General features: G+C 41.3%; 1 protein-coding gene across 6 annotated transcripts in view; it reads right to left on the reverse strand.

The window, feature by feature from the left end:
* Positions 1-17789, reverse strand: part of EXOC6 (exocyst complex component 6) — a 212935-nt gene that overhangs the window by 119344 nt on the left and 75802 nt on the right. For all 6 annotated transcript variants that reach the window (XM_025179786.2, XM_006113178.4, XM_006113179.4 and 3 more), the window contains 7 exons: positions 16224-16292; positions 8425-8508; positions 8279-8325; positions 7761-7881; positions 3521-3592; positions 3113-3210; positions 1740-1845 (listed from right to left, as the gene is read on the reverse strand). In XM_025179786.2, coding sequence (XP_025035571.1) covers positions 1740-1845; positions 3113-3210; positions 3521-3592; positions 7761-7881; positions 8279-8325; positions 8425-8508; positions 16224-16292 — 597 coding nt within the window. The remainder of the gene's footprint in view (positions 1-1739; positions 1846-3112; positions 3211-3520; positions 3593-7760; positions 7882-8278; positions 8326-8424; positions 8509-16223; positions 16293-17789) is intronic.

Below are 17789 nucleotides of genomic sequence, written 5' to 3' on the forward strand. Positions count from 1 at the left end.
TGATAAATACTTGTCATAAGATTAAATATAAGGCCTATGTGGTGTACTATATATTGTTGATACTGTGTTTTATTTATATGTTTCTGATTTTGGTATTGCTTTATTATTATATAGCTTAGAAAACTGAAGAATATTAATACAAATTAACTATTTGAAAAGATAAACATGGTATGACAATGAATAAAAGTATTATCAGAGTCATGGCCATACTAACATTTTAACAGATTTTTGTAGCCCATCATACATGTTCATTGGTAAATAAAGCTTATGTTTTAGAGTCATGCTCATTAACCTCCATAAAAACCCTCTCTAATTTTTTTCTCTTCACTGCAGTTACATACAAATAGTATTCAGTTATACTTGTAAAGATAAATAACAGCTGACTCGCAGGTGCAAAATATCAGCAAAAATAAGAAGATACCTATTCTAGTGAACCCTAGAGAAAACTATTTAATGGTAAACAGTAGGAATAGCTATCTACTTGAATCTCAGTTTTGCTTGGGGCTTCTAGGAACTAGTGAGATATAAATAACACCACAACACTGGGTCTTTTACTTCTAGCCTGCTACTATCTACACAACATACTATTCATCTTATTTTGAAGAAGCAAATTTAAAAAAAAACTTTTTCTGAAGGACAACAGTGACATCATATCACTTTGCATCCCACCTGTCTCCTCCCCCACACCCCTTTCCCCAGTACTCAGCTGCCACATGGAGATTAAGTGGCCCCCTAGGTCGGTGGCGGGGAGAGCATGGGACCTGCAAGGCCTCAGAGGAGCCCCCTGCCTCCCATCGGCGGCCAGCAGGAGAAAGCTGGGCCCACCCTGGCTAGGAAAGGGGGGAGATTGGGCTTAGGTTGTGGCCTGAGGTTTGGGGGGTGACAGAAAGGGCCCAGGCTGGTGCAGCTGAGGGGGCAAGGGAGAGAAAGGACTTGGGGGGAAGGGCACAGGTGAGGAAGAGGGAGAAAGGACCAAAGATCGGGGGGAGAGGGGAGGAAAAAGGGTCTGGGATGATGTGGCTGGGGGAGGGAGAAGGGGTCCGGAGTGACACAGATGGGGAGGAGGAGAGTGAAGGGCCTGGCCTGGCCACAGCCCAGCCCTCCCCGGTTGCCGGGGGGAGAGCCGGGGTTGCCTATCCCCCGTGAGATGACGGTTGATTAGTGCAGCAAGCAGGGAGCGCAGCCCCTACTTTTCTTTAAGAACTGTGTAGCTGTACATAGAGAAATCTACAAGAACTCTCGCTAGAGTGAAAATGCCTCAAAGGAACACAAATAGTTCATACAGGGAAAAACCTCGGGTATATTTTGCCCCACATCACAAACTCAGCAGAACCCAAACAACTACTTTTCAAAAACTGTCATTTTAATAGACCTTGCGGCTGGTTGTTGGATTTTGTAATGCTACAGTACATAACAGACTTGATGAAACCTGATATGCTACAGCAAAACTTAAAAGCTGTCATTAAACAAAAACTGTATTCATTATTACAAGTTGATTATTAATTTGTTTACAAAACTATAGGCTTCATTACTCACTACAACGTCAGATTAAATGACTACAGCTTGAATTTTCATGTTTATTTATAACTAGGTAATTACCCATGGAAAAAGGTGATTTAGCCTCTTAATCTACCTTGTTATTCAAACTTTAATTACTTTTTAATTACAAAATTCATTACAGTCCTAACTCAGCTTAATTGGTTTTAAGTAAAATTTTGTAATATAAAACGTGTTCTTACCTTGTCAAGTTCTAGATCTTGAAAAGGAAATTTGCTAATCACTATTTTATACTCCTCTTCGTTTGCTACAGGGATAGGGCTGTAATTATCTGCTTCAAAAATATCCCTGTTTAGAGTTAGCAAAAGTCAGCATACTCAGGAGATATGTTAATACTTAAAAACATCACAAATAAGTGAATACATAAATTAATATAAAGATTTTCACTGACATTATATTGAATGTACAATTCCAAAAGTGGAGGATTGAATTCAATATCGCTCAAGAATGCCAAAAAGCATTTGAAAGAATTGAGTAATACTTATTGCAGCACTGGGATCATATTTATTCATGCCATGACTTTTTTCCCCCACATTTAACCTGACCCTGGAGGATTTGTCCATACTGGAATATTACACCATCTTAGAACGGATTTTAATTAATGTAATGCAAAACACATCTTAGCACTTTCTTATTTCTCTTCAGGTCATAGAAATAGGTATTGACAAGGGCTTCATATTAGCTGCCCTACCCTATGGTTAACTTTGAATAGTTAACTCAATAAATACAGTAGTCCTGGTCTACACTGAACATTTAACATTGTGTTAGTAAACACGTATTCTAACACAGATGTATTTTTTTCCCTACTGTAAAGGCACCCAAGGAACATTTACGGGTCATTTTCCATCTGAAACAGTAACTTCAGACTAAAGTGCTCAAACCCCTTTCATTCTGGGTCTATCATTTTCCCTCTCAAATTAAATTTAAGGCAGACATAGAAGCAGAGCAAATGCATCAAAAGCACCCAGTTTCTGTTATGAGAAATACAAAGTAATGCTTACTAACAACAAAACAATAACCTTTTCTGTATCCTTGTTCCCACTCAAGTTCCAGGCATCACTTTTGTGATGTTCCTGTAATAGCATAACATGTAAGAACTGAGGATTAGCCTTCCCATGTCATATTGCCTAGAACTATTGTACAATGACATCAGCCCAACTGAATCTATGGAAATCTGTAATATTTTGTTTTCAATGTTGTTTTTAAACTAGAAAAAGTCATAGCTTTATTGAAACAGGAAAGAGATTATTCGTTTTACCACCTTTCTCTAGCAAAATAACCCAACCTGATATAAATGTTTGCATTAAACGAATGCAAATGTTCATGCTGGAGGAAATTAAATTTTTATATTTGCAAGTTCTACATTGATTCAGGTCGATTCATAATAGAAATACATTGTACTTGGTTAAATACTAATTTTCTAAATTTTAATTAAAGACATTTGAAATTTGACAGAAAAGTAGATTTGATTCAAAGACACAATTACTTAGCAGCTAAATTAATCCCAAAAGACAAGGTATTTTGAGACTTTTTTTTTTCTTGTTGCAATACTAACCTGAACAACCCAGCCCATTTTTTAAGTAGTGTTTCATTGTACTGATCTCTTATTTCAAATAAAAGATCAAACAGTCGATTCACAGGAAACCCATAACCCTAAAGTACAAAAATAAAAAGAACAAAAAATTCAAAAACTATCATCATTTATCATGCAGTGCTTCAATATATTAAGAAGGGTTATTTTATATCATATTTGTACCATTCCTGTACAAGTTACAGGAGTTCACATGTAAAGGTGTTATTAAACATGATCTACTAAAGTGTAAACCTGATAATCTCTTTATTTTAGACATACTAAAGTTTTTGTGGAAAATTGTGACCAACTTCTTTAAAATGCTGCACATGCACATCCAAAGGCAGAATTGGGCTCCCAGTGTTTTAATTAAATTATCAAAATAACACCAACCTGCAAAGTATCAGCAAACACAACAATGAGATTCTTCAGCTCCAAAACAAGATCAGGATCAGTGCAATATGACTGGAAATAAAAACATTGATTTTGTAAAAGTAATTTAAATCAAACAGTAAATACATTTTAAAATGACAGTGGTGCAATGGGTTAAACTTATTAGTTTTATACCACCAGTTAAGTTCTTATGCTAATAAAAGCAATTTGGTCTTACGTGTCCTAATATATGTATGCATTTTTGTTGCTGGTCCCAGGATATTAGAGAAATAAGGTGAGTGAGGCAGTATCTTTAATTGCACCAACTTCTGCTAGTGAGTTTCCAAACTTACATAGAACTCTTCATAAGAGCAGCCATAGTGGGTGTGACAGATTTACCGGGTGCAAGCGCCCCCTCTCGGGTGAGCAGGGGAGTTCAGTGGACCCACCGTCTAGATCGGGTTTTTGGGTCCCAAGGCCCGATCCCCTCTGATGGGGTTTGTGGGTGTGATCACCCGTTGCTGGCCTGGCAACGGGGTTCAGCGAACCCACCATTACATCCCCGGTAAGGGTCTTAGGGTCCTGTCCCTGATAAGGGTTTGAGGTTCCACCCCAACACAGGTCCTGGGGTCCTATCCCCTGATGCCCGTCCTATAAGGGCAACAACCACTAGAGCTCTGTTTGAGGCTGCTCGCGTCCGGGAAACCCAGATGACGCGGTGGGCTGGTTCGGTTGCGATTAGGGGGGAAAGAGAGCGGGGGACCCGAGCCCTCCCTCTCCACCGGGTCCCAGCCCAGGGCCCTAAGTGGACGGATTAGTGCGTTCCCTCCACGACAGGCGGGGTTACTCCCCGAAACTCGCCTGTCCACAGCCGCCAGAGGTGGACTGCCCCAGGCTCCTTCCACTCCCCATCCAGCGCCGGCCCCCCTGCGGACCCGACCAGGGCACTCACCAAATCTGGCTCCTCAGCCCCATCCTGCTGCTGTCCTAGGGGCCCCCCCCACTGCTCCTCCATCCCTCCAGTGGGGCGGGATGTTCTCCCTCCTGAGTGGGGGTTGGCAGCTCCTTCCTTGGCCGCCTCCAGCCTGCTCACCTGGCCGCTTTTTAAGCGGCCCGGGGGCAGGCGCCCAGTGATGGCGCCCCGCGCCACGACACCCTGTGATGCCCCAGGGAGAGTCGACGTAACGTGGGCCTGCCCCCCGCACAGCCGGGCTGCGTCATCCTCCCGCTCCTCCCCGGCCCTGCTGAGCCGGGGAGCGGGGCTGCCGCAGCCGGACGCAGCCCCGGCTCATCTCTTCTGCCTTGGGGGGGTCTGTCACAGTGGGTCAGACCAAAGGTCTATATAGCCCAGTGTCCTGTCTTCCAACAGTGGCCAATGCCAGGTGTCCCAGAGGGAATTAACAGAACATGAAATCATCAAGTGATCCCTTTCCTGTTGCAATTCTCAGCTTCTGGTAAAGCTCGAAAGCTTGTCTCTTGCACTAACAGAAGTTGGTCCAATAAAAGATGCTACTTAACTTATCTTTGCTAGATTTAGTCCAGTTATATACAGTATTTGTTCAGATCACAAAGCTATTAAAAGTTTTGATCTCACAGGAAGAGATAAGACAAGACCACCTGGATTATGAGAAGTGATGCACAACGTCATAGGCGCTTAATGACTCAGATCCTGGACAATGCTCAAACCCCACTCTGCCCAGACTTCACCCCTACTTCACCCCCTTGTCCAAGCCCCACTCCTGCCTCTTCCCACCCTTATCCTGCCCCCATCCGCCCCCTCCCTTACCTCTTCTTTTCCCTCACTCTTCTCCCTGCCCTTCAGTGCCTCCTGCATGCTGTGGAACTGCTAATCACAGAGGGCAATAGGCAGAGGAACTGATTTGTGGGGCTGTCAGCAGGCAGGAAGTACAGGGAGGAGAGAGAGGTGCTGACCCATGTGGCTGTCAGTGGGTACTGAGCACCCACTTTTTTTTCCCCATGAGTGATACAGCATTGAGGCACCCATGGAGCTGGTGCCTATGCACACCATGAATGAGATGCTTTGAGGCCCATTCATTGAAGTCAATAAGAGCTAAACACATGCGTAAGTAAATATTTTGTTAAATCAGGAACCTTAACACTGTAGTACTTTCAAACACTAAGCCTCAATCTAACCAACATTAACTCTATGGCACTTTCAAGACTCATTTCAGAGAGAAAGTTGTAAGCAAAAATGTGTGCATATTACGTTAATATCTGCAAACTTGTAAGTATAAAGTTAGTCAGCTATAGCTATAAGATTTTATTTTCAGAAAGGCTGAGCATCTGTAGCTTTTACTGAAATCAAAGGGGAGTTGCTGATGTATCTCTGAAAAAATTACGCTACACTTATCCTGCAATTATGTTTCTATCTTTATGCCCCCAATTTTGAATATTTTGGTTTTCAACATTATCTTTTTTAATAAAGAAACATACAAAAATAGTTATGGAAATGCAATGTAATGCAGGATGAAAATACCAGATTGAAAAGCAGCCCAAATGTCTTTACTCTTCATTAATTATATAAAAAAATTAATGGTTTTGCTTCTTGCAAGAAATACTTTTCACACAAGAAAAGATACACTTATCTAAGCACTGGTCACTCACTTCACCTCAATACAGACTAGCATGATAATTGATTGTGATGGAAGTTATGCATCCTGAGAACAAATAATGACATCCATTTCAATTATATCAGAAAATCTTTAATGAAGGGTCCTAACTCTATAAGAAACAAGATTTTAAGTACATTTGAATGCTTTAAATCATTACTTTTTTTACAAATGTGTGTCAATCAACAGATTAAACATTAGCCTATTTTGAAAAATATGTGGCTTAGAAATCTCTAAACAATTTAACTTGCTAGTAGTGCCTTCTAAAATTTCTTGTGGATTAGAAACAAAACTAGCATTCATCAGAAATGTCCCTGATGCGATTTGAAAAAACAAATTGTTTTCTGCCATTCCTAAAATAGGTGCAAAATATAAAATATTCTTCAAATCTAAAACAAGGTGTAAATAATAGTGAAATGGTAGCAAAATTCAAACTATGTGATTTAAGTACATATTTTTGAGCAAATGATTGGAGATTAGTGGACACTGAGAAGGGCATGTCAAGACATGAAGTAAGAGCACTTTGTATAGGTTACAAATCATCTATTTTTCTTCCTGAACATGCCATGCCATCTATGACCCCTTTGACAAATTTTCAAGTAATTTACCAGGATAAAATGCAGTCAACCAAAATCAATATTTTTCAAAAGGAGTCAGAAATAGCATGCTGGTAGCCAGTTTTCTTTTGAGTGAATAATAGAGAAATAATATTCACTATTTTAACACATTTTTAAAATACTGAAATATTCACATAAATATAACATAACTTGTATCCTCTCTAGTCTGACATTCTCTGGTCCTGCAACATCCATGATCCTGCATGATTTTAGTTAACTGGATGTCTACTTACCATGGGTGTAGCCTAGATTCCTGGGGTCCCATAGAGTTTGTTTAGAGCCATCAGTCCTGGCTCTCAGTGTTCTGTGCTGTTATTTAGCTCTAATTTACCCCTAAATGTCTTTTAAGAGCCCAGTAAGCAATGGAAGTGTGCGTAATGCTGTTAGACAATATTGACCTCCCACTGTTCTGCAAATTCTCTGGTTCGGAGATCATCAGGTCCTGAGAGTGCCTAACTAGAGAGGTTCAACCTTTATTAAATTTATAACATTTTAACGTTTTCAAGATTTTAGTAATGCATGTACTGCAACAACAACATACTACTTTAGGAGCACTAAATGGATAGCTCTAAGGGTTTTACTGATAGAGTTTATTTTGGAAACAGAGTATCTATAATGATAATTAGGAATTATTTCCTGATGGTGCTTTCAGTGATGAACTATTCAATCTGATCTAATGAAGAGGTCAGTTGAAACTAATGAGGACAGATTGCAATAACAACAGCAGATTAACTCTGCATATTCTAAACTGCTGGACTATGAGCACTTCTGGAAGACCTAGAGAGTTGTAAATCAGTGGAGGATTATGCAAAAAGCCCATGGCTGTGTCTCACAGCCTGATACTGCTGAGAAAAACAAAAGCATGACAGTCTCTCACCTAAATGCGAGCAATTTTAATTACAACCCCCCCGCCCCCATGATGTAGGTGTAATTTTTCCACTTTGACATTATCATACTTTTAAACACATAGACACTTTTTAATGGATTTACCCTGCACGAGGCCTTCTCACTTACCGAATGGGTTCTAAGAACAGCAATGATCTTTGACAGTGCCATGTTCCACAGTTCATCAGTGTATGCTCTAGTAACCAGTCCTTGGGTTACATGTAAAATGTGATCTTCCACTACAAAAAAACTAAACCAAATATTTATAAGAATTTAAATTAAATAACCAACAGTTATTTTCAAGTAATTATTATAACATGGAGCAAATCCTACCATTTTGCACATAAACATGGGCAGGCCGTGCCTACAGAACATTTGGGACTTCAATGGTTTTGCATCAGACCCTTGATGCTGTTCTGGACATGATGTGGGAAGCACAACAGCTGTCAATTGGAGGCCAGCTCCTTGGACAGACTTTTATCTGTCACTTTGACACTAGAAGGATGTGGTGCAGGACAGATGAACTCTCCACTCCAGAGATGCATTATCCATGTAGCAATGGGCTATAGATGGCATGGGTTTTACACAGAAGAGAGAATTGTGGGGGATAAGAATAACAACAACATATTTCCATTTAGAAAACTTACCCTACAATTTGACTGAAATATCTTCTATAGCCTTCTACTGTTTCATGCTTTAAATAAAAAACAAAAACGTTGAAGAATAAAAATACCACTAAATATTTAAGTAAAATTCCAAGTCAATGAAACTTAATAAAAATAATATAGGTTACCATGCTTGACTGTGGCTGCAGAACTAATCTTGCTTGTTTTTTTCTTTGCTTTCTGTAGTAGTTTTCAAATGTATCTCCATCACCCTAATACAAGACAAACAGAATATGGTTAAAAAAGGAATGTTCTTCATATGATGAAAAAGCACTTCTGAAGTTAAGGGCAAAGTTCTCTACTGTTCCTCACAACCAAATATTTTGCATTTGTTCCACATGTGGAACTTCCACTGATGTGATATCAGTGGAAGTTCTGAATACTTGAAATGAGTGCAAAGCATATGAAAGAGATCCACAGTCTACGTAGGAGAGGAGAATTGTACCTTTAAGTCCACATTTTAGTCGTATCATGATGCTATGATAACAAATACAAACTTTTTAAAAATGAGTAACAATATAAAACAAATTCTCAAAATTAAAAAACTCTTAACTCCTGTTTTGTAACTTAAATACACCTGCTTTAAAACACTACAATACAGGCAGTCCCCGGGTTACGCGGATTCGACTTACGTCAGATCCGCACTTACGAACAGGGCTTTTCTTGCCCTGGAGGACGCGGGCGGCAGGACCGCCCAGACGCGCAGTGGTCCCGCCGCCTGCGTCCTCCGGGGCGAGAAAAGCTGCTCTGCGTCTCCCTGGTTTGCTGGGGGGAGACCCCCCAGCAGACCAGAGACACGCGGAGCAAAGCCGCGGAGGACCCGGGCAGCGGAACCGCGGTGCGTCTGGGCAGTCCCCCCGTCTGGGTCCTCCGCGGCTTTGCTCCGCGTCTCCCTGGTCTGCTGGGGGGGGGGGGAGCAGCTAGTGCGCACCCCTCCCCCCCCAACAGACCAGGCTTTTCTCGGGATGCCTGTGGTAGAGCAGCTGGGGTGCTGCCGGTTGGTCCCGCAGCGCCACTCTCGGCGCTACTGGACCAACCCGGCAGCACCCCGGCTGCTCTGCCCCAGGCGTCCTGATTCAGCTGCTGATGGTCAGTTTCAGCAGCGGCTGAATCAGGACACCTGGTGCAGAGCAGCTGGGGTGCTGCCGGGTTGGTCCAGTAGCGCCGAGGAGCACTGCTACTGGAGCAACCCAGCAGCACCCCAGCTGCTCTGCCCCAGGCGTCCCCAAGTCAGCCGCTGCTGAAACTGACCAGCGGCTGACTACAGGAAGCCTGAGGCAGAGTTGCTCTGCCCCGGGCTTCCTGGAATCAGCCGCTGATCAGTTTCAGCAGCAGCTGACTTGGGGACGCCTGGGGTTCTTAAGTTGAATCTGTATGTAAGTCGGAACTGGCGTCCCGATTCAGCCGCTGTTGAAACTGATCAGCGGCTGATTCCAGGAAGCCTGGGGCAGAGCAACTCTGCCTCGGCTTCCTGTAGTCAGCCGCTGGTCAGTTTCAGCAGCGGCTGAATCTGGACGCCAGTTCCGACTAACATACAGATTCAACTTAAGAACAAACCTACAGTCCCTATCTTGTACGTAACCCGGGGACTACCTGTATTGCTTTCTTTAAGATATAGTGGAAACTTAGTTTATATTGACTTTTGTGACTTGTAAAGTTTAGTTATATGATAAATGTTACAGTACTTCATAATGTAGCCCTGACTCTTGAAAGCATTGGTTTTTCTTGAGCAAAATATAAAACAAAAGATTAATATTTGCTCATCCTTTCTTGGTATTTAGTAAATATAATGACTAAAAATTAGGATTTTAGTCCTACCCAGTCCTCAAAATTTAATAAACATGCTTATTGATTTCATTGTTAAAACCTCACGACATCTCAGTATTCTCATTAAGATGATTCATTCAGTGGAAACCATCTGTTCATTTGAAACCATTACAACACTGACTCATCTACCTACTGAATGCAAAATAATCTGTATGCAAACAGAATTAAGCAGCTTAGCATTTTTAAGTTTCATTTTTTACTGCATGAGATTATTGCTAGGTCTGAAGCTAGAGTTCCATTACTTGGGTATCCAAAAAGCTTAAAATCAAACCATAAAAGAGGCTAGATATTCTTAAATCATTAAGAAATAATCCAAATAAAATTCTATATTAATATTTTCAAGTATCCAAAGAATATTGCTTTCTTTCCCCAAAATGCAGATACCCTAACACAGAAGGAAGCAAAGCTTTACAAGAAAAAAAAAAAGAGGGGTGGAGGACCTTGCTTTTAAAAAGCAAGTTATTCTATTATATGACAAATCTTAAGTAGAGCACTTTTTATTGCTGTGATATTTTATTCAGGATATTATCACTTACATTTATTATCAAAGTAAATCTGTAATTTCCAGCCAAACAGTTGTGATGTAATTCTTAAATGCAGAATAAAGTAATTGGGAGAATTGTAGAATCTACTTCTAATATTGTATTTATGCATGAAGTTAGTGGAGTCTATTTTGAAAAAGAACCGTTGTTCTTTCCAAATGCATAAAATAAAGTTTGATATGTAAAATACTCGATGGGTGTTGAAACACCACAACATATCATGTAATAGACAGGATTACTAGGAAGCAGCTAAGATAATAATTGGTAATAGAAAATACTCTAATAAATGTTCTGCCTGCCTAATGACAGACTAAAGCAACAGCCATGGTGGAGTGCCATATAATTACAGGAGTAGCAAAGGAGAATCAACACAAAAAATGCCAAGTATAATGAAGGCAACTTTTTCATCCTTTGAAAAGTTCCTAAATTTGCATACATACAAATAACTAATCAGTTTATGTTGGATAATAAATTATTGGAATTTTGCTCATATATGAAATCCTTTTTCAGAATTTTTTCCATTTTATGCTGCCATATGATTTTTATTTGCTTCAGAATTTAGCATTTATACAGAAATGCAGAGGGCAGGAACTTCCTATAGAATTCAAATACAGCATTCTACAGACTACACTGAGCAGTAGTTTTGCTACTTTAGAGTGCTTATGCACACTCTACATATAGGCTAGCCTACTAAAAATATAAACAAAAAAAGACAGGAAAAGATAAAGCAAAAATTGAACTTCATTAGAACATAGTTAAGAGCTATAAGTGTAAATTGCCATCTTACACTGGAGTTCTCCCTTACACAGAAACTACTATACCACGTTAGACCAGTGATTTATCTAGTCTGGTATTTTGATTCTAACAGAAGTTAGCACCAGATATTTCAGAGGAAGGCGTAAGATTCTCATAATATGCTATTACTAAAAACATTCATAATGGACATTATGAAAATAGCCTGTCTCAAGTGGGAAGTTTCTTCCCAATCCCAAGAGTAGTTAATTAGCTTTATGCCCTGAAGCAAGAAGGTTAAACATCTCTCCAATTTGTTATCCATATCCAATTTAATGTTTTATCCAATATTATTTGAGAATACAAATGGATAAGCTTTTTAAAAAAAATCTTATTTAGACACTTACTTCAGTTATATCTAATGACCAGTAGTTTTCAAAGGTTAATTATGTGTTGTGTAAATAAATTATAATATGTTACCTATTTGTGATCTTTTCAATTTAGATTATACCTTATTAAATTTAATCTGTTGCCTTTCAGTTTTATTGATTGCTCCCTTTTCGTATTATGAGACAGGGTAAAAAAAAAAAGGAGCCAATCCCTCTCTGAACTAAACAGTCTCAGTCTTTTTAATTTCTCTGCACATTTCTCAACCATCTTGCGGCCTCATCAATTCCTGCCATCTCGCCACTGAGACAGGATGATGTAATAAAATCTGACAATGGCACCATTAAAATAAAGATTGCTGGAAGACCCCTAGGATGGAGTTTAGTGTCCCACAGGATCTGGCACATCAGAGCAGACATCAAATTTAGGAATTTATAAGTATAATTATAAGCTTTAAACATTCTTATTTCAAACTATGAAGCCTTGTATTAGCCATTTACTCTAACATGAACAGAATCTACATCAGAATCACGGAGCCTGAAGATGATTAGTTCAAGGAAAGAGATAAGGTACCATGCCCACAATGCAAAAGAGAAGTGGGAGGTGACAAGAGCTATAGACTAGATTCAATAGATCAGACTGCTTTGCCCTACCTGCTGAGCAGCTACCCCCAGATCCATGTCTCCTACTCTCCTTATATTGTATCCACACCTATTATTGCTAGCCTCACAAATTGCCCAGAAGTGTCAGCTGATATAGAATGCAACTACCTGTACCCCAAGAGTATATCTGCACTGCAGCAGTAAGATTTACAGTTTGTGTAGGTGTCCTACCCTAGCTGTACTCCAGCTAGCTCATTAAAAATAGAAGCAAAGATCCTGCGGTGTGGGCGTCAGCACCATCTGGGCACATGAGTGTGTACCCAAAGGGGAGGGGTATCAGGTAGGCTCATGCAGGCAGAACTTAAAGCACTGCAGCATCCTCACTTAGATTTTTTAGTGATTGAGCTGGAGTACAGCCATGGGCAGCCTGTATCCTAGGCAGGGGAGGGCACTGCCTTCCCAAACCACCAGAGTGGCCCTGCCCACAGTCCACCACAAGAACACTTCCAGTAGGCATTCTGGGTGTGGTGTGTTGCTGCCCTCAAGCGCCCGTCTTCCGTGTGCTCCAGGGTCAGGGAGGCTGGAGCTGTGTGCCGCCCACCCTCCCTGTGCTCTGGAACTGGAGAGGCTGAAGACATGTGCCTGCTCTTGCCCCCTCCCCTGTGGTAGTGGGAGGAGTGCACATGGCACACTGCTTCCAAGTGGTAGGGGGCAGGGAGGAGTGGAGCTGGAGGATTGCCTCGCCCAGCACTACCTTCACCAACCACCCATGAGTACAGATAATGCTGCAGAGGCATATCTAAGTGGGATGGTTTGCTATGAGCACAGAACAGTTCTCTAATCTCTGTACAGGCTCCCTATTGATTTCTTCACAATTCAAAGTGCTGGTACAATACAACCTCATTGCTACGAACAAGAGTTACAAACTAACCTGTCTCCCATATACCTCATACAGAACTGGAAAGAAGCAATCAGAGAGCAGAAACCAAATAAAGGGCAAATACGATACAGCAGCGTTTCTCAAATTGTGGGTCGCGACCCCCCTGAATTAGAGGAGGGTCACAGCTGGATTCAGTTTTTCACTTGCGACCCCTCTCTCCCAGGCCGCGAAGAGCAGCATGACAGCGGAAGGCAGCTGCCAGCGAGCCGCGCAGCATGGCCGGGACCACGGGACTCCAGGAGCGCATCTCAGCTACAGCAGGAGGCGGGAGAGTGAGGCCAGCACCGGCACAGGAGCAGACGCACGAGAGGCTGACCAGGGCATGGTTGCCGGGCGACTGAACACTTCCCCACCTGGGAGAGGGAGGGGTCCCTCAGGCAGTGGGCTGGGGGATTGGGTCGGGGCAGAGAACCCGGAGATAAATAAGGGTATGGGGGGTCAGAGGAGGAGAGGAGAGGAGAGAAGAGAGAAAAGGAATGTGGAGCGGAAAAGAGGCACAGAGGAGAAAGAGACGGGGGGAAGGAGCCTGCAGGGGGGAAGGGCATTGAGGACCACAAACACCTTGAAGGAACCCCAGGAGGGCAAGGAGTCTGGTGAGAAGGGGGGAGAAAGCGACCCAGGGCAGTGAGGGTGGGGTCTCATCTAGCATTTTAGGGGGTCATGGTATCAGGAAGTTTGAGAACCCCTGCAGTACAGTATTTTGTTAAATGCAAACTACTAAAAATAAAGGGAAAGCAGCATTTTTCATCTGCATAGTAAAGTCTCAAAGCTGTATTAAGCAATGATCAGTTGTAAATTTTGAAAGAACCACCATGTTTTGTTCAGAAGTGATGAACATTTCAGAAGCGTTGAACAGGAACCTCTACTCTTGAAGCGTGCGTATCTCTGAGGTTCTACCTTAAAACTCTTTAATGTTTAGTTTTCTTACGAAAAGTGACTATAGACAAATAGCAATTAACTGCACATTTCCTCCTTTTGTGCAGTCACTCAACCCTGCTGACTTCAGTGACAAAACAAGCTTCCACTGCTACTTATGTGTGTTAACACTGCAGAACCAATACAGTCTAGTCCTTTTGTATCACAGGACTTTTTATTATTAAATTTCAATCAGTTACACTTGTGCAAACCCACTAACAGCAGGGAGGAAGGGAAAACTGCATAGGCAGGTGTCTTTGGGGAGCATAATCTGAAGACAATGAGATTGTACAGGTTAGGGTGACTATATTTCCCTATACCAAATATAGGACAACTGGTAAAATTGCTCGGATTTAAGGAAGTTCAACGGCACTCAATCAGAACCATGCAGTACAAATGTTCAAAATAAATAATAAATTGGCTGAGCACCCATAAAAAGAAATACTGCATTATTATAACATTAATAATAGGTAAAAATTAAATATATATACTTTTAATTAAGTGGATAAGGGTCTGGAGCAATTTCCTGCTCCAGGACCAGCTCTGGCAACACTGTCAGCTTAGCTCAGCAGATAAAGTTACCTCCCAGACAGGGCCAGTGAGTGCAGCCAGGAGGCATGGCATGCAGTAGTAGGTCTTTAGGGCATTGGGGGGAGGGAGGGTAAGGGAAGGTAGTGGGAAAGATGTGTTTGTTGGTGGACTACAATACACTTGTATTGAGAGCAGTGTTTCTCAACTTTTTTTTTATAAAGTACCCCCCTTTTTTTAAAAAAAATTATAAGTACCCCCAGTACCTACAGTTTTCAGACATGCAATTTTTTTTCTACCATTGCAACACATTTGTTTAAACAACTTACTCGTAGCCGGGTGGGCGATGAAATTTTTGGGTGTAAAAAGTACAAAAATAATAAAGAGCTATAAAACTTAAAACAAAAATTCAGTTTTCTCCAAATTTCAGTTGTGATGACGTACCCCTTAGACTTATCTCAAGAGTACCCTAAGAGTACTCATACTACTGGTTGAGAAACACTGGACTATAGAGTGGTGAGTTCTAGGTAGTTGTGGTAGGGCTTTGGGAAGGTGGGTACTGGGTAGGGGTGGTGTGCAGGGTACTGTGCTTCTGGCAGGACTGTGGAGGAGAGGCAGCACCTCTGGGGATCAGGGCTTCAGCCCTGTGGGGAGAGGGAGCACTGCTGGCATTTGGAGCTTCAGTCCTGCAGGGAGCAGGCTAACAGGGATCAAGGGTTTAACCCCATGGGGAACAGAGGGGGACGCCAAGGACTGGGACTTCAGTCAGGGATTGGGGAGAGGGTAAGGATGCAGGGATCATGCTGACTGCAGACTGACCAGACCAGCAGGGTGAGTTTGCAAGATTTGGAGTTTTTAAAAATTACATTACACATGAAATGAGTACAAAAATTATTCAGACATAGTGAATATGGAAATCAACAAACACTCTTTTTAGCCATAGTTACTCTCTGCACTGCCCATCATTTTTCAGTCTCTCATAGCAGGTGGGATGTGTTATCATGCCTTTTCTCTTGGTTCACAGCATAAAATACTTATGAGTCTGGTAGCAAGCATCTCTCAATCGTTGGCATTTGCTCGGTGGTCCACCAGAACCTGGGTTTAGTGAGTTTTAGGGCAAATTTTTATTTTAAGTTTTACTCTGCTATCCTTTAGGTATTAAGGATAACTGGGAACAGATAGGGACTAGGACTTTTAGTATCACTCTGTATTGAGGCATACATACATTGTGTGATTTTACAAATGTTTATGTAATTACCTAAATGTTACACTGCTAGCCGTTTTAAAAATAAACCATTTGAGACTGTCCTGTGAGTACTAGTTGGATTTTAATGAAATGTGCTCACATGTGTTTGCTCAGTCAAACTGAAAATATGCAAAAGGTACAGGAAAGTATACTTAGATTTTTAAATATATAACCATTCTTGATTATTTTAAGTCATAATAATACATACCAAAACTGAGTAGATATGCAAGCATCTGTAAACAGGAGAAAAATCTACAAGATCATGAGCAGTTAAAACCTGCAAGAAGAAAAAAAATCAGTTTCACAACTTGATGCATTATGAACAGAACCTGATCAGTAAATTTGACAGCTGATTATACTTAACATGAATGGAAAGGTAAGGAGCTTGCCTCATTTTAAAGATGGTTGGCCAAATGAGAAGGTTAATAGCCAATGACTAGTTTGAAGTGCAAAGCTACTACAGCTCAACATTCCTGGGATGCAAGGCCTCAGCACCTTGAGCACCTACCTTCAAAGTAGCGAACACTGGGGCAACATGAGCACCTCTTTACAGATCCAAACATGTGGAGCAAGGCTATGATGAAAGAGACTCTACTTCCACTAACTTCCATTTTCGTACACTAGACTTTAGGAAAAGTGAGGGGAAAAGGGTGGAACTGAAAAACTAATATACTTTGAGAACTTCTGTTATGAGTAACTTTTCTTTTTCTTTTTGAAAATCGCTTCTTTAAATCCCTCTCGGTGGCCACAATATTTAAAACTATAGTCCTGCTCTACCAAAAGAGCAATAGGAGTTAGGTTAAAAGTAGCCTGACAGTGACTAGGATTTCAAACATTTTCATGATCAAGTGAGTTCTTCACCTTGGGGTATGCTATACACCTTCTAGTTCGTAAGTATTTTGGTTATTCAATCAATCTGATTTAGATAATCTAGAAATGAAATTCTAGTCCCAGGGGGAGCCAAATGCAAACAAAGTATAGTTATGGAGATCAATACAATGTTTTTCTTGTATCACTCTTATTATTTAATGCTCTTTTAATATCCAATTTGTACATCCTGGTATCCTCTAATAATCCTGAGGTTTAGGAAAACGCAGTGGGGGGGTTCATCATGATTCATTTACAAGACCAAACTCATGAATAAGTAGCAGCACAGTAGCTGAAAGGAAAAGCTGCTCACCTTTCTGTAACATGAGTTCTTTGAGATGTGGGATCCCTATTGGTATTCCACCATGGGTGAGCATGAGTATCATGAAACACTCAGAAAATTGCTACAAATGTCCTTCAATTCGCTCTTCTATGGTTCTTCTCCTCATGCAGCTGATGGAGGATATAGGTGGCCATATAGAATGACTCCCTCTCCAGTTTCCTTTTCTACCACAAACACAAGGGCAAGGAGGGGGGGAGGGAAGGGCAGGCAGTGGAATAGAGATCGGAAACATGCATCTCAAAGAACTCAAGTTACAGACACGAAACTAACCTCTCCTCCTTCTTCAAGGGATGGTCCGTAACTATATTGAACTATCAGTGACTAACACGCAGTGTTTCTTCTGACAGAGTGCAGGGACTCCACAGAACAAATGAAAGACTGCCGAGCCCACTCGAGCACCAGCTACCAAGGCCAGTATCAAAGCATAATGTCTTTGTGAAGATGTTAACTGAACTTCAAGTTGCATATTTCAGCTAGAGGCACCTAGTTCAGAGAGTCCACCAACAGTGCTTGTGTTTAGTAGAGTAGATTCTGACATCTTGTAGAGCAGGGATGCTGGTCAGT

Source organism: Pelodiscus sinensis, chromosome 8, assembly GCF_049634645.1.
Source record: "Pelodiscus sinensis isolate JC-2024 chromosome 8, ASM4963464v1, whole genome shotgun sequence".
NCBI lineage: Eukaryota > Metazoa > Chordata > Testudines > Trionychidae > Pelodiscus > Pelodiscus sinensis.